Raw genomic sequence first — 23,461 nt, forward strand, 5'->3', positions numbered from 1 at the left:
TTTGTTTTTGTGCGTTTGTATAGTTCTGCTGTGTAAGAACATTTCCCCATGAGACCGTCAAAAGACAGAATTAGTGTGAATGATAGAGGGAGAGAGAGGCCATACTATACTATCTCTTTAAGCACATATGAGTTTATCTTCCACCCCTTTTTGACACTTGTACAGAAGGTCCAGAAATCGACCATCGGGGCCCTAGCAGTCCCATGTAGTAGAGGAGATGGGTGGTTGGCCGTCAGACACCTATATCCGTACTGCCCTGCCTTTCTAAAGTCTTCGAAAGCCAAGTGAACAAACAGATCACCGACCATTCCGAATCCCACCGTACCTTCTCCACTATGCAATCCGATTTCCGAGCTGGTCACAGGTGCACCTCAGCCACGCTCAAGGTGCTAAATGATATTATAACCGCCATCGATAAAAGACAGCACTGTGCAGTCGTCTTCATCGACCTGGCCAAGGCTTTCGATTGTCAATCACCGTATTCTTATCAGCAGACTAAACAGCCTTGGTTTCTCAAATGACTGCGTCACCTGGTTCACTAACTACTTCTCCATTAGAGTTCAGTGTGTCAAATTGGAGGGCCTTTTGTCCGGACCTCTGGCGGTCTCTATGGGGATGCCACAGGGTTCAATTCTCGGGCCGACTCTTTTCTCTGTATATATCTATGTTGTCGCTTTTGCTGCGGGTGATTCTTTGATCCACCTCTACGCAGACGACACCATTCTGTATACATCTGATGCCCTTCTTTGGAGACTGTGTTAACTAACCTCCAAACGAGCTTCAATGCCATACAACACTCTTTCCATGGCCTCCAACTGCTCTTAAATGCTAGTAAAACGAAATGCATGCTCTTCAACTGATCGCTGCCCGCCCGACTAGCTACTACTCTGGACAGTTCAGAATAAGAATGTGGACAACTACAAATACCTGGGTGTCTGGCTAGACTGTAAACTCTCCTTCCAGACTCATATTAAGCATCTCCACTCCATAATGAAATCTAGAAACGGCTTCCTATTTCACAACAAAGCCTCCTTCACTCATGCTGCCAAAAATACCCTCGTAAAACTGACTATCCTACCAATTCTTGACTTCTGTGATGTAATTTACAAAATAGCCTCCAACACTCTACTCAGCAAATTGGATGCAGTCTACACAGTGCCATACGTTTGTCACCAAAGCCCCATATACTACCCACCACTGTGACCTGTATGCTCTCGCTGGCTGGTCCTCACTACATATTCGTCACCAAACCCACTGGCTCCAGGTCATCTTTAAGTGTTTGCTAGTAAAGCTCCGCCTTATCGTCTAGCACACGCTCCCAGCAGGCATATTTCACTGGTCATCCCCAAAGCCAACTCCTCCTTTGGTCGCCTTTCCATCCAGTTCTCTGCTGCCAATGACTGGAACGAAATTCAGAAATGACTGAAGTTGGAGACATATCTCCCTCACTAACTTTAAGCGTCAACTGTCAGAGCAGCTTACTGATCACTGCAGCTGTACACAGCCCATCTGTAAATAGCCCATCCAACCAACTACCTCATCTCATATTTTTTGTTTGTTTTTCTGCTCTTTTGCACACCAGTATTTCTACTTGGACATCCTCATCTGCACATATATCACTCTAGTGTTAATTGCTAAATTGTAATTACTTCGCCACTATGGCCTATTTATTGCCTTACCTCCATACTTCATTTGCACACACTGTATACAGATTTTTCTATTGTGTTATTGACTGTACGTTTGTTTACTCCATGAGTAACTCTGTTGTCATTTGTGTTGCACTGCTTTGCTTTATCTTGGCCAGGTCGCAGTTGTAAATGAGAACTTGTTCTCAACTGGCCTACCTGGTTAAATAAAGTTTAAATAAAATACATTTTTTAAAAAAGAGGGGGCTGGGTGGGATATAAGTCTTTTGTGGGTCCAGTCCTCGGAAGCAGAGAACATGATTGAGTGCTGCAGCCCTGAGAAAATAAAGGCCCCACAGACCCACCGGTCTGCTTCCTCCACTGCTCACCATGTTTCATGTCCACACAATTAAACAAGTCCCCCTGACCGCTTGCAGCCTTCTCCTAGTGTGTGTGTGTGGATGCGTTTCAATTCACCAGGAGATCACCGGCTGTCGCAAATCTTATCTGAGCCATTATTAGCAGTATTGTTCATCTTTATGGCTGAGCAAACAAGCCTCCGATACCGTTAACAGCCGAGAACGTTCACATGTGAGGTTAAGCATGAAGACAAATGGGGCAGGGATCACACGGCATAACTCATCCTCTGTTAAATGGTACAGTTATGATTGCGAGGTAAGGCACTTAAGTGGAGAGTGAAAAGGACAAGAAGGTGATGTCAAGGAAAATGTTTTTTTTTATTGTTATGGTTTTAACTTGACTAAGTTCCTCCAGGTGTCATGGGCAGAGAATGAGCAAATAAGTCAGGAACAGCACACAAGCTATCTGCTGGCCAGCTGTATGGGAGCTGCAGAATGTCAACTTCAACAACCATTTGCAAAGCTAATATACCAGTTCGCAAGTATACATGAACAGTGTAACTGACTTGACTGTCATTTCTGTGTAAAAACCCACATTAATGCATGACTGTAAAACAAATGAATGGTGACCTGCCATGATCGGTTAAGGCTATCTTATTGGATATAAGAGCTGTCCAATGGCTGTGAACAGTGGAGAGGTCAGTGGTTAAGAGTGTTTAATGGGCTCATGCTGGAGTGAGGGTTAACGGGAGGTAAATGATTCTGCAGAGTCAGTCAGTGTGTGTGTGTGTGTGTGTCATATCAGTGAGTTAGCTCCAGAGACTATAGCCACAACAGATAGAGACCACTTAGGGACATTTCACAGACACTGAATACACACTCTATCCAGTCCCATCCCCCTCCACCCCAATGTTAGACAACTTCATCTTTCTTATAGAACAGGGGTCACCTGCCAGTGACCTGTTATCAATGGCCCTGGCACGACCTCGTTAATCTGTCATGATACTTTTACATCTGCTCAAATGGTTGTGTGGCGGTTAGCTTCATGTGATCTCTAATGGCTGACTTAGGTCTGTTGTGTTTTGGCAACGCATGAAATCTGTATGGGAGGATATCCATCGCCGAAAGCAGGTTGGTTGGTCTGGTCTGCATCGGTTCCTCTCACAGGTAGCAAAGCCTCTCATCCTCCTCTTCCACCAAACCTCTGGCAATAGAAGAGAGGAAAGGGAAGAGAGGAAAAGGAAAACTGTAAGAAGGTCTGCTGATAACACACACACACACACACACACACACACACACACACACACACACACACACACACACACACACACACACAGAGTTCTTCCACTTCAGCTAGGAGGACTTAGACCCAACATGGCTAGCCTCCATAGAAACATTGTCTGTTTTATTTACTTCTTAATAAGCCACTATGAAAGCATACCTATCGGAGTTACGGATATTGCTTTTTCATATTATTGATTTCAACCAGATTGTTTAGATAAGATGTGAATTAGATCAGATGAATTCCATCAGTTGTGCCTATTTTTCCTATTTCATTAATTATAGCCACCATATCAGGGCTAGGGGTAATCTCAATATCTGTTTAAACCTCTGCTTGCTGTTGTTGTGTCGTCTACCACTAAGACATTGTTTGTGTCCCAAATGGCACCTTATTCCCTATAGTGCACTGCCTTTGACCAGAGCCCTATTGTCCCTGCTCACAGTCCGAGTTACACACGTAACACTGCAAGCAAGTGAATTGTCAACATTAAGACTCCATCACTGGGGAGCTACAACAGCGGCGAGCATCTGGTCCAAATGGCTCAGTGTACATTTTACAGGCCATAAGTGTCATAAGGCTCTCTTCTGCAGACACATTTCCAAGGTGTGGAGAGAAGCTTTTTTTTCCATTTCTTATTCATGCTTTTAAATCACAGATGACAAAACAGCCCTGTTAACAAGATGTTTAAAAAAGTTAAGCAATGTCGCACCCAGACCGTCTTGCCTGCCTGTGTCTTGACAAAGTGTGTGTGTGTGTGTATGTAAATGTGTGAGCATGTCTTGAGTCTATGTGGTGCGCGTCGTTGGAACAGTCTGTTCAGGAACCAGAGTGTTTAAAAGATGCTACGGTGGGTTGCGGGGCTGCTGACATTAAAAGGCTGGCGGATAAAGTGGCTTGGCAGAGACCCAGCCCACGGTCCTGACAGTGTGAGGTCCCCCCCACCCCCTGTCCATTCTAATGAGGAATTGTTTGAGGCTGCCTCTTCCTGAGCCGCAAGGATGTATGGAGGGGAGGGGGGGCTCCCAAGGATCGGATGCGTGAGGAAGGGGAGTCCAAATGTAGGGGAGTCGGCAAGGGCAAAGTGAAAAAATCACTCTACATACCAGGATGGCAGATGGTTGAGCGCACAGACAGACAGACACAACAGGAGGGAGGCATGACAGAAACACAAAAAAAAACGTCTTCAATAGGCACACCGGACAGGAAATTGCATCATGTTTTCTGGGGCTGTCGTAGGGTCTGTTTCCTGTGACCCCAGTTAACCTTGAATGTCAGGCCTTTGTTCTCAGGAATGTCTTAATATGGATATGGAGTTGCCCAGGTGACATGTCACACATACTACATGTTCACAGTGTAGGGCTACACAAATATTGTGAACAGAATCGAAAATATTGCGTCATCTGAAGACGTCATTGTAATACTACATAGGCCTCTGTACACTCTTCGCAATTTACATCAACAACATAGCTCAGGCAGTAGGAAGCGCTCTCATCCATTTATATGCAGATGATACAGTCTTCTACTCAGCCGGCCCCTCCCCGGATTTAGTTTTAAACGCCCTACAAGAAAGCTTTTTTAGTGTCCAACAAGCTTTCTCTGCCTTGTTCTGGACACCTCCAAAACAAAGGTAATGTGGTTTGTTTAGAAGAATGCCCCTCTCCCCACAAGTGTGATTACTACCTCTGAGGGTTTAGAGCTTGAGGTAGTCACCTCATACAAGTACTTGGGAGTATGGCTAGACGGTGCACTGTCCTTCTCTCAGCACATATCAAAAGCTGCAGGCTAAAGTTACATTTGGTTTCCTCTATCGTAATCGCTCCTCTTTCACCCCAGCTGCCAAACTAACCCTGATTCAGATGACCATCCTACCGATGCTAGATTACAGAGACGTCATTTATAGACCGGCAGATAAGGGTGCTCTCAAGCAGCTAGATGTTCTTTACCGTTCAGCCATCCGATTTGCCACCAATGCTCCTTATAGGACACATCACTGCACTCCATACTCTTCCGTAAACTGGTCATTTCTGTATACATGTCGCAAGACCCACTGGTTGATGCTTATTTATAAAACTCCCCCCTATCTGAGATATCTACTGCAGCCCTCATCCTCCACATACAACACCCGTTCTGTCCGTAACATTCTGATAAAGGTCCCCAAAGCACACACATCCCTGGGTCACTCCTCCTTTCAGTTCGCTGCAGCTAGTGACTGGAACGAGCTTCAACAAACACTCAAACTGGACAGTTTAATCTCAATTTCTTCATTCAAAGACTCAATCATGGACACTTACTGACAGCTGTGGCTGCTTTGTGTGATGCATTGTCTCCTCTACCTTCTTACCTGTGACCAATCATGTTTGAACAATCATTAGTTAACCTCTTGAAACTAGGGGGCACTATTTTCATTTTTGGAAAAAGTAAACGGGCTATTTTTCAGGACCAGATAGTAGAATATGCATATAATTGACAGTTTAGGATAGAAAACACTCTAAAGTTTCCAAAACTGTAAAAAATATTGTCTGTGAGTATAACAGAACTGATATTGCAGGCGAAAGCCTGAGAAAAATCCAATCAGGAAGTGACTCTTACTTAGAAACCTCTGCGTTCTTATACGTCCCTATTGAGCAGTGAAAGGGATAAACCAGATTATTTTTTCTATGGCTACCCTAATGTGTCTAGTGTCACGAGACATTGTTTCAGGCTTTTATTTTGAAAAATGAGCGTGAGCGACAACATTGCGTCAGTGGTCAGCTGGTGGCTCTCAGTGATATGTGCTTAATAGACGGCCATTGTTTCTCTCGCTCCTACTAAGAAGCCAACTGACCCGGTTGATATATTATCGAATAGATATTTGAAAAACACCTTGAGGATTGATTATAAAAAACGTTTGCCATGTTTCTGTCGATATTATGGATCTAATTTGGAATATTTTCCGGCGTTGTCGTGACCGCAGTTTCCGGTGGATTTGTCAACCAAACGTGAAGAACAAACGGAGGTATTTCGGCTATAAAAATAATCTTTATGGAACAAAATTAACATTTGCTGTCTAACTGGGAGTCTCGTCAGTGAAAACATCCGAAGATCAAAGGTAAACGGTTAATTTGATTGCTTTTCTGATTTTCGTGACCAAGCTTCCTGCTGCTAACTGGACATAATGCTATAGCTAGGCTATCGATAAACTTACACATGCTTGTCTTGCTTTGGCTGTAAAGCATCATTTCAAAATCTGAGATGACAGGGTGATTAACAAAAGGCTAAGCTGTGTTTCACTATATTTCACTTGTGATTTCATGAATATGAATATTTTCTAGTAATATTTTTTGTCCATTGCGTTATGCTAATTAGTGTCAGTTGATGACAATTCTCCCGGATCCGGGATGGGTAGTTCCAAGAGTAAACACTGCTGTGCAGTCTTTTTCACTACTACATAAGCCATAAGCCCTGTAGGTTATCCATTGTTATGCATAGGGACATTTGGGTGAAATGTATCAATGTCTCGAGTATGGCGCTGGAGGGGATGGCTGCCATTTTACGGGCTCCTGACCAACTGTGCTATTTTATTAGTTTTTTTTCTGCATTTTTGTAACTCATAATGTACATAATGTTGCTGCTACCGTCTCTTATGACCGAAAAGACCTTCTGGACATCAGAACAGCGATTATTCACCTCGAACTGGAAAAAAAAATTTTCTTTAAAGATTCCGATGTGAAGGATTTGCTTTGTCAAGACATGGTACAAATTCCCGTCATCAGCGTGAAGACAGAGAAAAGGGGGAGGAGTGCCTTGTAAGAATTTGCCAATGAGTAAGTAAACCACCACTACCCTCTATATTATTGGCCAACGTGGAATCATTAGAAAATTAGCTAGACGATCTATGATTAAGACTACCCTACCAACGAACTTTAAAAACTGTAATATCTTATATTTCACCGAGGCGTGGCCGAACGACGACACAGAGCTGGCTGGCTTCTCCGTGCATCAGCAGGACAGAGCAGCTACATCTGGTAAGACGAGGGTCGGGGATGTGTGTCTGTTTGTCAGTAACTGATGATGCGCGATGTCTAATATTAAAGAAGTGTTGAGGTATTGCTCACCTGAGGTAGAATACCTCATGATAAACTGTAGACCACAATATCTACCAAGCCAGTTCTCATTTATACTATTCGTAGCCGTCTATTTACCACCACAAACCGATGCTGGCACTAAGACCATACTCAATGTGTGGCTCATTGTACAAGGCCATAAGCATAAGCTTCTGGAAAATGCACATCCAGAAGGGGCACTCCTAGTGGCCGGGGACTTTAATGCAGGCAAACTTAAATCTGTTTTACCTTATTTCTACCAGCATGTCAAATGTGCAACCAGAGGAGAAACCAGAGGAGAAAAAAAGACACATACAAAGCTCTCCCTCGACATCCATTTGGCAAATCTGCCAATAATTCTATCCCCTTATTCCTACTTACAAATAAAAACTAAAGCAGAAAGTACATGTGACTCGCTCAATACGGAAGTGGTCCGATGACACAGATGCTATGCTACAGGACTGTTTTCCTAGCACAGACTGGAATATGTTCCAGAATTCATCCAATGGAATTGAGGAGTATACCACCTCATTCACTAGCTTCATCAATAAGTGCATTGACGACGTCGTCCCCAGTGACCGTACGTACATTTCCGAACCAGAAGCCATGGGTTAAAGGCAAAATCCACACCGCGCTAAAGGCTAGAGCTGCCGCTTTCAAGGAGCAAGACACTAATCCGGACACTTATAAGAAATCCCGCTATGCCCTCAGATGAACTATCAAACAAGCAAAGTGTCAATACAGGACTAAGTTTGAAAAATATTTTATGGACTACAAAAGGGAGACCCAGCCGCAAGCTATCCAGTGACGAAAGCCTACCAGAAGAGCTAAATGTTTTTATATGCGCTTCGAGGCAAGCAACACTGAAACATGCATGAGAGCACCAGCTGTTTGGAACAATTGTGTGGTTACACTCTCCGTGAGCAAGACCTTTTAACAGGTCAATATTCAAAGCCGTGGGGCCAGATGGATTACCAGGACGTGAACTCAAAGAATGCACGGGCCAACTGGCAAGTGTCTTCACTGACATTTTCAACTTCTTCCTGACCGAGTCTGTAATACCTACATGTTTCAAACAGACCACCATAGTCCCTGTGCCCAAGAAAGTGAAAGTAACCTGCCTAAATGATTACCGCCCCGTAGCACTCATATCGGTAGCCATGAAGTGCTTTGAAAGGTTATGGCTCACAACATCATCATGCCGGAAAACCTAGACCCACTCCAATTCACATACCACCCTAACAGATGCACAGATGACACAATTTTTAGTCACACTACACACTGCCCTTTCCCACCTGAACAAAAGGAACACCTATGTGAGAATGCTGTTCATTGACTACAGCTCAGAATTCAACACCATAGTGCAGACTAAACACCTCACTCTGCAACTGGATCCTGGACTTCCTGTCGGGATCCTGGACTTCCTGTAAGGGTAAGCAGCAACACACTGGGGCCCCTCAGAGCTACATGCTCAGTCCCCTCATGTACTCCCTGTTCACCCATGACTACATGGCCAAGCACGACTCCAACACCATCATTAAGTTTGCTGACGACACAGCAGTGGTAGGCCTGATTACCGACAGCGATGAGACAGTCTATAGGGAGGAGGTCAGAGACCTGGTAGTATGGCGCCAGGACAACAACCTCTCCCTCAATGTGAGTAAGACAAAGGAGATGATCATGGACTACAGGGCTGAAATGGAGCGGGTCGAGAGTTTCAAGTTCCTTGGTGTCACCAACGAACTATCATGGTCCAAACACACCAAGACAGTTGTGAAGAGGGCACAACAAAACCTTTTCCCCCTCGCGAGACTGAAAAGATTTGGCATAGGTCCCCAGATCCTCAAAAAGTTCTACAGCTGCATCCTGGCCGGTTGCATCACCGCCTGGTATGGCAACTACTCGGCATCTGACCCGTAAGGCGCTTGTGTGTATGGCCCAGAGCTTCCGGACATCCAGGACATATATACTAGGCGATGTCAGAGGAAGGCCCCAAAAATGTCAAAGATTCCAGTCACCCAAGTCATAGACTGTTCTCTCTGCTACCGCATGGCAAGTGGTACCGGAGCGCCAAGTCTAGAACCAAAAGGTTCCATAACAGCTTCTACCCCAAGCCATAAGACTGCTGAAAAATGTATCAAATGGCCGCCCGGACTATTTACACCCCCCCCCCCCCCCCCCCCCCCTTTGTTTTTACACTGCTGCTACTCGCTGTGTATTATCTACGCATAGTCACATTACAAATTTCCTTGACTTAACTGTAGCCCCGTACATTTACTCGGTACCGGTACACCCTTATTATAGCCTCGTTATTGTTATGTAATTCTCTTGTGTTACTTCTATATATACAGTGGGGCAAAAAGTATTTAGTCAGACACCAATTGTGCAAGTTCTCCCACTTAAAAAGATGAGAGAGGCCTGTAATTTATCATAGGTACACTTCAACTATGACAGACAAAATTAGAAAATAAAATCCAGAAAATCACATTGTAGGATTTTTTATGAATTTATTTGCAAATTATGGTGGAAAATAAGTATTTGGTCACCTACAAACAAGCAAGATTTCTGTCTCTCACAGACCTGTAACAACTTCTTTAAGAGGCTCCTCTGTCCTCCACTCGTTACCTGTATTAATGGCACCTGTTTGAACTTGTTATCAGTATAAAAGACACCTGTCCACAACCTCAAACAGTCACACTCCAAACTCCACTATGGCCAAGACCAAAGAGCTGTCAAAGGACACCAGAAACAAAATTGTAGACCTGCACCAGGCTGGGAAGACAATCTGCAATAGGTAAGCAGCTTGAAGCTTTGAAGAAATCAACTGTGGGAGCAATTTTTAGGAAATGGAAGACATACAAGACCACTGATAATCTCCCTCGATCTGGGGCTCCACGCAAGATCTCACCCCGTGGGGTCAAAATGATCACAAGGACAGTGAGCAAAAATCACAGAACCACACGGGGGGACCTAGTGAATGACCTGCAGAGAGCTGGGACCAAAGTAACAACGCCTACCATCAGTAACACACTACGCCCCCAGGGACTCAAATCCTGCAGTGCCAGACGTGTCCCCCTGCTTAAGCCAGTACATGTCCAGGCCCGTCTGAAGTTTGCTAGAGAGCATTTGGATGATCCAGAAGAAGATTGGGAGAATGTCATATGGTCAGATGAAACCAAAATATAACTTTTTGGTAAAAACTCAACTCGTCGTGTTTGGAGGACAAAGAATGCTGAGTAGCATCCAAAGAACACCATACCTACTGTGAAGCATGGGGGTGGAAACAGCATGCTTTGGGGCTGTTTTTCTGGAAAGGGACCAGGACGACTGATCCGTGTAAAGGAAAGAATGAATGGGGCCATGTATCGTGAGATTTTGAGTGAAAACCTCCTTCCATCAGCAAGGGCATTGAAGATGAAACGTGGCTGGGTCTTTCAGCATGACAATGATCCCAAACACACCGCCCGGGCAACGAAGGAGTGGCTTCGTAAGAAGCATTTCAAGGTCCTGGAGTGGCCTAGCCAGTCTCCAGATCTCAACCCCATAGAAAATCTTTGGAGGGAGTTGAAAGTCCGTGTTGCCCAGCAACAGCCCCAAAACATCACTGCTCTAGAGGAGATCTGCATGAAGGAATGGACCAAAATACCAGCAAGTGTCTGAAACCCTTGTGAAGACTTACAGAAAACGTTTGACCTCTGTCATTGCCAACAAAGGGTATATAAGAAAGTATTGAGATAAACTTTTGTTATTGACAAAATAAATATTTTCCACCATAATTTGCAAATAAATTCATAAAAAATCCTACAATGTGATTTTCTGGATTTTTTTGTTCTCATTTTGTCTGTCATAGTTGAAGTGTACCTATGATGAACATTACAGGCCTCTCTCATCTTTTTAAGTGGGAGAACTTGCACAATTGGTGGCTGACTAAATACTTTTTTGCCCCACTGTATACTATATATATATAGTATATATTTAATTTTTATTTTATTTTATTTTATTTAGTAATTATTTTCTTAACTGTATTTCTTGATCTGCAATGTTGGTTAAGGGCTTGTAAGTAAGCATTTCACGGTAAGGTTGTTGCGCATGTGACAAATACAATTTGATTTGATAAGGCCCACCTGTAGGCAGCGATCTCGATTTCCCGGGCCATCTTCTGACCCAGTAGCTCCTCGTAGTCATCACATTGTTCCCTCATCTGGACCTGCAGTTCATGCTGCTGCCTCCGCATCTCCTCAAGACGACACTGAGGAGAAACAGAGAGATAATGGGCCAAGTTCTAATAGCCGCACAAGCATACTACCACTTAGTACTAAGCCATGTATCTAATGTATTGGACACATTCTAAGTGGTATGCTAGTGTGGTTATTGGAACAGAGCCATTGGGTTTATGGGATTGGTGGAGGTAGAAGTTATTGGAATAGAGCCATTGGGTTTATGGGATTGGTGGAGGTAGAAGTTATTGGAATAGAGCCATTGGGTTTATGGGATTGGTGGAGGTAGAAGTTATTGGAATAGAGCCATTGGGTTTATGGGATGGGTGGAGGTAGAGGTTGACCCTAACAGCTGGTCTATGGTCTGATATTGAACTTTCTACCCTTAGGATTGAAGGTAAGGTAAACTGTTCCTAGATCTGTGATTATGATTGAGTGTAGGAACATTTTATCCTATAACTATGGTTAAGATTGAGGGTAGGCTAAACTATTCCTAGACCTATGATTAGGTTTGAGGGTGGGAAAAACTGTTTCTAGATCTTTGATTCGGATTGAGGGAAGGGTTAACTGTTCATAGATCTGTGATTAGGGGCCGTGTCTACTTGGAGCAGAGATGGTGGGGTACTGTACTGGGGTCAGTTTAAGCTCAGTGGGGTCTGTCCCTCTTACCTCCAGCTGAAATATCTCCTCCACATACGCTTCTCTCTTCATCTCAATCTCATCTTCCAGCTCCTCACCACACTTCTCCAGCTCTGCAAGCTCCTTTTCAAGCTCTGCAATCTATACACACAGGTACAAACGCAAAAACACAGAAATTCAGGTACATGGTCAGAGGAAACATGAGATGCGTGACTTAATCTCTGCCAATGTCATTCTAAACAGCACATTGAAACCTCTAACTGTATACTCTCTTACTAACACACACACATACATACAATCACACCTGGCTCCCTGCTGTAAGTACACTGAACAAAAATATGAATCCAACTGTTACGTTCCCCGGTTTTTGTTTGTATGTGTGTGTTTCAGGATGGCTTCCTGAAATTCCCCCCAAGCAGCTGATTGGTCGGCCACATCAAACATTGGAGAGCTGACCCCGCCCCCTCGTCAGGATACAGCTGTATCCCACTAGACTCCTTCTTTCAGCTATATAAGCCAGTGTTCTGTTACTCAGAAGAGAGCTGAGGGTTATATCATGTGTTGGTTGTTTCTCAGATAGAGCTGATGGTTATGTTCTGTGATTGTTGCTGAGGGAGATGATTAGTATGTCATGTGTTGGTTTTTGCTGAGAGACAGGTTTTTTTGTTAAGTACTTTGTAGCCGCTGCTTTTAAGGTATGTGTGTCCCCATAGGAGGCAGTGTTTTTGATTATTGAATTTTTTTTACTTACGTTTGTATTCTGTTTTTGTTCCCAGGGGGAAAGGGGAAGGCACCTAGGGAGTGCTTAGGCAAGAGGCCCGCGTGGGCATACATAACCCGTAGTATTCACTGTCTATGCACACTAGGTAAGACCTGGGCGGACCACCCCCTGTATTTTGGTTAGCGCACCAGGTGGTGCTAAGTAGTGGGTAGGCAGGTAAGGTAGGAGAGGGGACTTTGACATTAACTTTATTTGCTTTGGTTCCATCCAGACCCTTTTCCCCAAAATTACAGTGTGATGAAATAAATTCCCAGTAAACGGTAAATTCTCTGCCTTTGTCATCTTTACTCGCACCTATAATCCCATACCTCTTTCACTCTATGGGGAGTTGAGTTGTAGCAGGGCGTTGCGTTCCCTCTTCCGAGAGGCGTACGTAACACCAACATGTGAAGTGTTTCATGAATTGAAATAAAAGATCGCAGAAATTTGTTAACATCCCTGTTAGTGAGCATTTCTCCTTCGCAAAGATAATCCATCCCCCTGACAGGTGTGGCATATCACAAAGCTGAATAAACATCATGATCATACACAGGTGCAACTTGTGCTGGCGACAATAAAAGACCACTCTAAAATGTGCAGTTTTTTGTCACACAACGCAATACCACAGATGTCTAAAGTGTTGAGGGAGCGTGCAATTGGCATGCTGATTGCAGGAATGTCCACTAGAGTTGTTGCCAGAGAATTTAATGTTGATTTCTCTACCATAAGCCACCTCTAACGTTTTAGAAAATTTGCAGACCACGTGTATGGCGTCATGTTGGCTGATGTCAACGTTGTGAACAGAGTGCCCCATGGTGGCGGTGGGGTTATGGTATCGGCAGGCTTAAGCTACGGACAACAAATGCAATTGCATTTTATCGATGGCAAGTGGAACGCACAGAAATACCGTGAAAGGTATCTATGACCAACAGATTGCATATCTGTATTTCCAGTCATGTGAAATCCATAGACTAGGGCCTCAATGCATTTATTTATTTCAGTTCACATTTCGATTCCCTCACGTGAACTGTAACTCAGTAAAATCTTTGAAATTGTTGCATGTTGCGTTTATATTTTTGTCCAGCGAAGTTAAACAATTAGCTGTCAGAGACGGATGAGGATACGTCCTAAATGGTACTCGATTCTCTATATAGTGCATTACTTTTGTCATCTGGAAAAAAGTAGTGAACTATATATGCAGCAATCTGGCAGACGGCCCCAGTCAACTAGGTCTCTCTCTCTCCCTCCCCTGGTCGGATGCCCTGTATGTGGGCAGGGGGGGTTGGGTGTGTGTCATCCCCATCAATACATGTTCTACTCTATTATACACACCTCTAAGCTGAGCCTGATTTCACTGCAAGGTTGTTTGTTTGGCCAAGTTGTGTCTCAGTGAGAAACCAGAACTGGGACATCCATCACGGCCGGTGAGAGATAGATTAAGGGAGGGGAGAAAGACAGGCAGGGACGTGTCCATCAGACTAGGCCCAGGCTAGGCAGAGCGAGGGCTCGCGTGCTGCACATTAAGGGAAGAGGAGACGGTGTTATGAGAGTGCGACTGCGGTTACCGAGGGGGCCTGTTTATTTAAAGACCACAACCTCGGTAATGGGAACCAAACCGCCATGTTTGTTGTGGAAATGGAGAGGTGTCGGCTGTGGTCCGACCACTGATGATTACGGTGGAGAGAGCAATTAAACCAGTTACTGTCGATTTAAGTCATTGACTGATTCTATAAAGTGTGGATTCTTGAATGATAGATGAACTGCAATGGGAAGTTCCAGCATTTCCTTGAAAACTGTAAACTTGAGTGAATCATTGAGTTTTGGGGTGGTTGGAGACTAATTCTTGAAAGACTGTACTAAGACATTCTACCATTTTATCAATAAAGCCTCTCTGTTGTGTGTTTCTTTTTCTCTAGGAGACGGGGATGGGTGATATATGATGTTCTATTTCCATTGTTCAGTTTGGGGTTGGAGTCTCTGGAGACACAGAGGAGGAATGTGTGAAGTTTTAAGAAGTTGATGATGAAGAAGAGAGAGTACTGTGAAAAGTCTGTCTAATAATGAGAGAGAGAGCGAGAGAGATAAAGAGAGAGAGAGAGAGAGAGAGAAAACGCTAGAGAAGACACTCATTGAGAACTCCTGAGGAGTGAACTGCCTTTCTCTCCCTAAACTTTACTGTCTGTGGGAAGAAGCCATACATTTTCTACAATTCCTCTTGATTTCGTGGCTGATGTTTGATGCTGAACTCATGGTGGGGCTGGTTTTTCTGAGGAGATGTCTGAGAACTGTGAATTTACTGGAAGGAAAGTTTACGGGAGAGAAAGAAACTTGAGAAACAGTCAAAATCAGCAGGTAGTGATTGTCTGAGAAAAAGTAGGTGAATGCCAGAGAGAGAGATAACAGTTCCTCACCAGTTTCTTCAGTTCGTTGACGTCCGTTATTTGGCCAACGCCTGTGACCCCCGCAGGTCTGGCCACCGTCAGCTCCTTTCCAGCTCCAATGGCGACAACAGCACCAGCAACAACCGCACCAGTTTCCCTGCACTCACACTGGAAACATAACATAGTTCACTGCATGACACTAGTTGACAGAGTTTCCCTTAAATTACTTTCCAGGGGGGGTCGTTGTTTAACAATGCAGTATGCGTGAGTTATTCATGTGCAATGAAGTCCTTATGTAGATACACTTCCAATAAAGTGTTACCCTTTCCCCCATAAAGGGAATGGTGAAGAGGAACAACTTAGACAGCAAACGAGTGGCAACAAGGGCTCACAGGTGTGTCAGAGTCAGCCAGCAATCACAATCACACTTCAATCCCAATGGCAATCATTTGGGGATGGAGACAATTGCACCTTGTGAGACACTAATGGAGGCCAGGCCCAGACCGCAAGCTGTCCAGCTGGCAATGAACGAGGGAAGGAGGAGGAGGAGGATGAAGTGGGAAGGAGAGTGTAAGTGTCTGGGTTAGAGAGACTAAGAACAGTGGTCAATTTCAACTAGTTCTCACAGTCTCACATCCGAATTAAATGTTCATCCATGTTTTGCAAACGTCAAATTTCGAAGTAGTTACAAATGTCAAATTTGTAAGGTTAAGTTAAGGAATTAACTTCTAATGTTTAAGGTTAGGGCTACACTTAGGAATTAACTTTGAATGTTAAAGGTTAGGGTTAAGTTTAGGCATTAAGTCCGAAATCTTGAAGTTTCTATCGCTGGATTCAAATTTGCAACCTTTGGAATCAGAGGTAGATGCTCACGCCCATCCACCATCCCCGTCGGCCTCGCAAAACCAAAACTTACTTGACGGTAACAGCGCTCACTGTTGCCTATAGTGGCCGGTTTCCATGTCATCTTTTGACGTCCACAGACAAATGGACATCAACTATTGACTTTAATCAAAGGTAACCTGGCTGTAAATTTAGCCCAAAGCCTTTTCACATACACACCGCCAAGGGGCCTGGGAAGGAGCCCAGGGGTCTGATTACGAACGTGACCTCACTTGGGGGGGCAGACATCCCCGACCCGGGACCCTATGGTGGGTCAGACCCCCCTGGAGAGCAAGGTTGACCCCAGCAGAGCACCTCTAGCTTGTAACACACTCACACAAACTCTCTTTCTGTAAAACACACCAACATAGACACACCAACGCAAGACACAGAGGGACAAAGTGGGTCTGTACTGGTGTGCGGCAGCACCTCCGATTCTAAGGTTCTCCTCTAGTGTTATGTCAAGAGGAAAAGAAAACAAGCGGGCACGTCCCTCTGCGATGTGAGAAGGCTCAGATTTAGCAGGACGGTTTGGGGAAGAAAGGGGGAGTGGTGTGTAGCCGGTGAGTGCACTGTCAGGAGTTACATTGACGGGGGTGTGTGTTCTGTTTTTGTGACATGCACATTGTGTGTATGCTCCAGACTCTGTACCTGGATGGTCTCAGCCAGCTGGCTGTAGTTCTCCTTGATATCTATGAGGGCTGACTTGATGTCAGGGTTGCAGAACTCCAGGACTCCTCTCCCTGCTGCAGCTGGACCCTCTACAGGGGCCACCATGTTCTGAACCGTCTGCAGACACACACACCATTAAGTAAGTAGATAACAACATTAAGCCCCCACCGTGTACGTCTTCAGGTCACAATACCTAAAACTCCATTATTAACCTCCATGCATCTATGATAGCAGAATGAAGTGCTGGAGAAATACCCAAGCAGCTTGACCCTCATCTAATTTTTCCTCGACATGAGTAACGGCGGCTGATTCATCAGGAGAATAGGTGTTTGGAAATGCCTGATAATAATAGCAGTTAATAAAACAAAGGGGGACTTCTGTTTTCATTTGGTATTGAGCCGGTGCTGTGAGTTATTCAGTGCAGGGAGTTATCGAGCATGTCCCTGAGGGAGTGTGTTAAACGTAGCCGGCCAGCCGAGTGGCCGGGCTTCACAGAGGAGAAAAAAAAAACTGAGTGATGGAACTGCCTCGCTTTCTCCCTCTCTCACTGCTCCCAGTTTATTTTCTCTCTGCCTCGGCCTCTCCTACCGCCTCGGCCTCTCCTACCGCCTCGGCCTCTCCTACCGCCTCGGCCTCTCCTACCGCCTCGGCCTCGCCTATCTTCTATTATGCTGTCTCCCTCTGACCCTCTCCCTCTGATATTGCATTAACACCCCTACTCTTACGATAAGTGCCATGGGATCTTTAGTGACCACAGAGAGTCAGGACACCCATTTAATGTTCCATCCGAAAGACTACACCCAACACAGGGCAATGTCCCCAATCACTGCCCTGGGGCATTGGAATATATTTCTTAGACCAGAGGAAAGGGAGCCTCCTACTGGCCCTCCAACACCACTGCCAGCAGCATCTGGTCTCCCTTGCAGGGACCAACCAGGACCAACCCTGCTTAGCTTCAGAAGCAAGCCATCAGTGGGATGCAGGGTGGTATGCTTCTGACATTGCCCTGTGTAGGGTGCCGTCTTTCGGGTGGGACGATAAACGAGTGCCCTGACTCTCTGTGGTCACTAAAGGTCCCATGGCATTTATGGTAAGAGTAGGGGTGTTAACCCCAGTGTCCTGGCACAGGTCAATTATGTTTTTGACTGCACTGGGCCTTTAAAGATATGTGGGTTTTGGGTAATGAAATTACAAGGCACAAGGCGATATTTATAAAAATAACAGGAAAGGAAAATAATTTCTCCAAAACAAAATATAAGTGTTGATATTAGTTGGCAGAGGTCTTTACCTCAACTTGTGTTTGGATGTATTTCTAATACCCTTTAAGACTTTTTGTTTGCAGATGTTTTCCTCCCCTTTCCCTCTGTTTGACCAGAAATTAAAGCCATTACTTGATATGCTCTTGTGAACTTCACATGTTAGAAATTTCCTTCAACAACTGGTCATATCACCTGTGAGATCTATCCTTGGCAAGGCTTATTCTGGCTCTACCCTGCTTTGCTCTAATCCTGTCTCAGTACCACAATTGTTCCTCGTAAAATAACTACTGTTCATGGTAAAAACCTGGTCAACAAGGTGGCCGGGGTCATCTGAACCCGTGATGGCCTCCGGCAAACCCTAATGGGAATCTCTCCAACACCTGCCCTTGTCTGGAGTTTTAGTGGCTTTGGCTAAACAGAAAAGCTTGCTGCTTGTGTAAAGGTGGTGGTTCAGCAAACCTTGCCAGAGATCTGAAGACTCATTGGGTAAGCAGTCTATTGGCATGCATGAAATATGGGTTCAAACCCAGTCACACATGTAAGTAATGACTCAGAGAGCCAATGAGTAGTATAATTTTCCTCATTTGTGTACTAATACTGTGGGATAATCAATGTTTGCCATCCAGCCATATCTAGGTCCCTTCTCTCTTACCGTCTCATGCTGTGCCTCCATGTGAGCGAGCTGTTCCTCATAGATTTTCACCTGCTCCCTCAGGGCCAGACAGTCTGTGGTCACTACATCCACTTCCTACAAAGGGGTAGCAGATAGCCAGGTCAATAGAAAACCGAATGCACTCGTATGTTGAAAGCTCCCGCTTGTCTTTTGATAGACTAGATGTCATTTTCACAAGATTGCTTACACCAGTGTTTCCCAAACCGGGTGCTGGGGCCCCAAATGGGTGCACATGTTTGTTTTTGACCCCACACTAAGACGCTTGATTCAACTAATCAACTCGGCATTAAGCCTTTAGTTGAATCAGGTGTGTTACTGCTCGGGCAAAAACTAAAATGTCTACCCTTTTGGGTCCCTAGAACCATAATTGGGACACACTGGCTTACACCAATTCAATCCTTTAATATCTACACTTAACAACATAAAACGCAACATGCAACAATTTCAAATATTTTACTGAGTTACAAGAAAGTAAATTGCAATAAATTCATTTAGCCCTAATCTTCCACATGACTGGGAATACAGATATGCATCTGTTGGTCACAGATACCTTAAAAAAAGGTAGGGGCCTGGATCAGAAAACCAGTCAGTATCTGGTGTGACCACCATTTGCAGCGCAACACGTCTCCTTCACATGGAGTTGATCAGGCTGTTGATTGTGGCCTGTGGAATATTGTCCCACTCCTCTTCAACGGCTGTGTGAAGTTGCTGGATATTGGCGGGAACTGGAATATGCAGTCATACACGTCGATCCAGAGCATCCCAAACTTGCTTAAATGGGTGACATCTCTGGTGAGTATGCAGTCCATGGAAGAACCTTGACATTTTCAACGTCCAGGAATTGTGTACAGATCCTTGTGACATGGAGCCTTGCATTGTCATGCTGAAAGGGTAGGGTCCAACGGTGGAATCTTCCTGCTGTGGCTGCCTGAACACATGGGTCCCTGATGGACGTCACACGTAAGGCAAGCGGTCTGTTACTGTTATCTCTGGGCAAACACAAGGCCGTAAATTGGAGAGTCATGCACTCACAGTCTATGGGCTGTAAAGACCAAAGAAATCCCCCCTAGATCACCCTTCTCTTCTCTTGTTCCCCATCCATCGCATCAGGCTAGCTGTGCTTTATAGCACCGTCTCCTACTTTGGATTTGGATGAGAACCAGCCAGCTCCTCCAGCCTTCTTCCACTGTGGGAAGCCTTGGTGGGAGCCTGCTGAACCTTTTAAACACTATAAGCCTCAGCCCCAGATAAAAGCTCAAAAGAACACTCTGAGAATTGGCTGGCAGAGAGACGGACAGACAGACCATGGAGGTTGTCCAAGATGTGGGCAGCTTTACCACAAAATACAAACAGGCTTAATCAATAGCTAATGGCAAGGCTGGATTTTAAATACCCAGCCATGCCTTGTTTTAAGCCTCTTCCAAAGTCTGTCTGCTTGCCTACTGAGAAAGCCTGCAGCCTCCTCTCGTGGAGCTGCTTCCAACACCGGTTCACAATCACATACAATCTCTCCTCTCCCTGCCTGTTTCTGTCGGTTTGTTTGCCACCCGACTCTAAGCTCTCTCCACGCTCCAGCTGCTTTCCAATCGGAGCCAGAAGCTGAGCCAGCCAGCACCATTACTGCACCGACTACATTACAGTCCGTATTGCATCTGTATAGGAGAAATTAAAGACTGAATGACTCAATAAGGAGACACGTCAACAGCCTCTCCCACATCTGGGCTGGCAGTGGGGAGATGGGCTGTGACGGTAGGGACATGTGTGGTGTGGCAGGCAGTGAAGGAATGGGATAGTAGGGTTTGTTAGGACTGGGGTTTTGTGGTTGTGTTGTGGCCACCGGCCCAGACTGTAGGACTGATAATTAATCAACACCCTGTGGGTAGAGATACAGAGGAGCAGCAGGGCTATGCTGAGCCACACAGCTTATGAAATTCGTTTTTTTGAATAGTAGAGAATAAAACTGTGTTGGCAAATCATGGCAATAGTGCCGTCTAGTGGTAGTTATACATTAGTACAGTCAGTTTATTAGTGCTTCTAAAGAGATTTTGGCCTTCTTTGAATGTTTAGATAATTCAGGTTGCTTTCCATCCTTCCTTGCCTATTTGCAATCTTTCATTTTGAGGAATGAACAAACTGGGCAAATTGGGTATAAAAGTTGAGCTACCACAAGTTAGATCTATGTCTATGTACAGGTTCTAAATTGACAGTAGCACGCACACACGAAAAGTCTACTTATTGTCAGAGAATAAAAGACCAACGAAGACACCAGTTCAACACAATTACTAAACAGTGACACCAAAATAGCACAGGAAGCGAGGTCATTACCAGGCCAACGTCTTCCTGTTCCAGTTGGACGAGGGTCCTCTGCTGAACGGTCTCCTCATACTGCTCCTGCAGACACTCTAGCTCTCTCCTCAGCTCCTCCACATCAAACAGGCTCTGGTCCTGGACACACACAATGACTTATCAGTCTGGCATTGGTAAGTAATGGTAATGGTCTGTGACAATGGCTACCTGTCAATTTGGCAGCCCGCGTGCCTCTCTGATTCAGAGGGGTTGTGTTAAATGTGGAAGACACATTTAAGTTGAATGCATTCAGTTGTACAACTGACTAGGTATCCCCTCTTTCCATCTGCACAGTGGCTGTAAATATAGACGCTCACGCTGACACATACACACTCACATTCGTTCACAGACACACACACACTACTTATCTGTCACGGGAACCAACCACCATTAGACAATAGGTTCCTTTTCTCCTAGCATTCGTGTGACATGAATGCCTCCACTCTGCTGCATTGTTAATATGTACCCTCTCCTTGCGCAGTCTCTCCATCACGGCGTCCAGGCTGTATTCAGGGACAGCTACGGTAGTGGAGGTGGTCTGTTGGCCGGTCATCCTCTCCTCCAGCTCACAGATCTGGGCCTCCAGAGACTCATTGTCCTCCTCAAAGCAGCGTGCCTATAGGGCGCACACAGCATGTACAAATGGTATGGGAATGTACATGAATGTTAAGAGTTGCAAAATTCTGGTCATTTTCCCATAATTCCCAGTTTTTCCAGAAATCCCAGTTTGACTATTAGAATTCCTGCTTATTCCTTTCTTGATTGCAGGAATATTCCAAGTGTGATTTCTGGAAAATCTGGGAATTTGGGGAAGGTTACCAGAATTTTTTTCCTTGGACCATCTGTGTAGAATAGACTTGGGTCAAATGCATAAGAAATAACTTTGAACTTTTGGGACTATCCCATTGGTTCTACTGTATTTGTTGGTCACTAAAATCGAGCACAGTGCTCAAGTTAGTGTTCATTGTGACCCTTAGGTGTCAAGTTTATATAACATTATAGAACCTTAGAATAATGTTTCAAGGGTTGAATCCATCCTTTGCTCACCATGTTGATGAGGGCGACAAAGCGATCATTTAGGGCGGCAATGATGCTGCGGTCTTTAGCGAATCGGACCAGACTCTCCTTATTGAGCATCTTGGCAGCCACAAAGTCCAGCTGGACACACGTACACTCCTCAGCAGCCGCACCCCTGTGGGAGACACACAGCTTATGAGATGCCTGAGTTTGTATAAAGCCCTGGAGAGAGAGACACACTAGCACAATACATTTCACAAAAGTATCAGCATGAGTTTTGTGCATGTACATAGAAAATCAAAGATAGCAATCCCTAAAAAGTCTTTAATGCATAGCATTGCTGCCCCACCCAAATTAGATCTGTGTAAATAAACACAACTGAGGGGAATATATTGTCATTATCTGATGGAAGTAAAAAAAGGCATTTGTCAACACCCTTCAAACTTTTCCCTTGGGACTGACAACTAACGTAACCAACGTGCTTAACTAACACTAAACACACAATAGCCAACTGGGCAACATTCAATACTGCATATGAAAACCATGCAAAGCTACCACACATGTGCCTGCAATTCAATGAAATAAATATTTAGAAATACTTAAAGAGTAAAAGGAAACAAACATCTGGTCCCTAGGATGTTGCTGCCTGGTCCCACAGATGTTGTCGGACACGTTCTAGTTTTAATCTAAGCAGTCCCCCAAGAAGAAAGGACACTAGCTTGCCGGCCTGTGGTACACCGTAGTAAACCATCCTCAGTGCACAGGGTGTTCTCCATAAAGCCCTTTCCAGTGCACCATACGCATGCTGAGTCATGTTTGATAGGGCTTACCGTAGCAAAACATTTTGTGACAGAAAACATAAATCCTTGAGTTTAGGTAGTACCTCCACATTTCACTCAGTTTCTAAATGATTCCCCACCCCCCTACTGAACAGGACCCAGGCCCTCTAAGCCAGGAAGAGGTGAGGGGGCTACCAAGAAACCACACACTGACCTGGCCTTGACCGCTGAGGAGCGGTACTGCCCTCCACAGCCTCCGCCGGACCGTCCATTCTGACTCCACTGCTCCTCAAACTGCCGGCGGTAGGACGACACTCTCAGCATGGCCATGGCTGATACTGGGACACGTACTGCAGGCTGGGGCTACAGTAACAAATAACGGCAAACGGATGACAGTGAGTCCAGTTTGAGGACTTTATACATGGAGATGAAGGGGAATGTTGCATCCAGGCGATGGATCTCTCACGGCCCGCTGACTGGACTAACTA

At 44.9% G+C, this 23,461-nt stretch overlaps 1 protein-coding gene across 1 annotated transcript; it reads right to left on the reverse strand.

Moving 5' to 3' along the window:
• Nucleotides 1–2,338: 2,338 nt before the first annotated feature.
• vimr2 (vimentin-related 2) lies at nucleotides 2,339–23,382 on the reverse strand. Its single transcript, XM_021584188.2, has 10 exons — nucleotides 23,188–23,382; nucleotides 22,225–22,369; nucleotides 21,644–21,793; nucleotides 21,157–21,276; nucleotides 18,811–18,906; nucleotides 16,879–17,016; nucleotides 15,376–15,513; nucleotides 12,235–12,345; nucleotides 11,473–11,597; nucleotides 2,339–3,188 (listed from the first exon to the last, which is right to left on the reverse strand). The coding sequence occupies exons 1-10, from the start codon at nucleotides 23,301–23,303 to the stop codon at nucleotides 3,146–3,148; spliced, it is 1,182 nt and encodes a 393-aa protein (XP_021439863.1). The 5' UTR covers nucleotides 23,304–23,382; the 3' UTR covers nucleotides 2,339–3,145.
• Between the last annotated feature and the right edge of the window lie 79 nt (nucleotides 23,383–23,461).

This window comes from Oncorhynchus mykiss, chromosome 31, assembly GCF_013265735.2.
Source record: "Oncorhynchus mykiss isolate Arlee chromosome 31, USDA_OmykA_1.1, whole genome shotgun sequence".
In the NCBI taxonomy this organism is placed as follows: Eukaryota; Metazoa; Chordata; class Actinopteri; order Salmoniformes; family Salmonidae; genus Oncorhynchus; species Oncorhynchus mykiss.

Excerpts from the sequence above, each read along its gene's own strand:
- vimr2 (XM_021584188.2), bottom strand. The coding sequence starts at position 23,303 with ATGGCCATGCTGAGAGTGTCGTCCTACCGCCGGCAGTTTGAGGAGCAG. Across the intron at positions 17,017-18,810 it reads TGGAGGCACAGCATGAGACG|ACGGTTCAGAACATGGTGGC; the intron begins GTAAGAGAGAAG and ends GTGTGTCTGCAG. Across the intron at positions 11,598-12,234 it reads AGGAGATATTTCAGCTGGAG|TGTCGTCTTGAGGAGATGCG; the intron begins GTAAGAGGGACA and ends GTTTCTCCTCAG.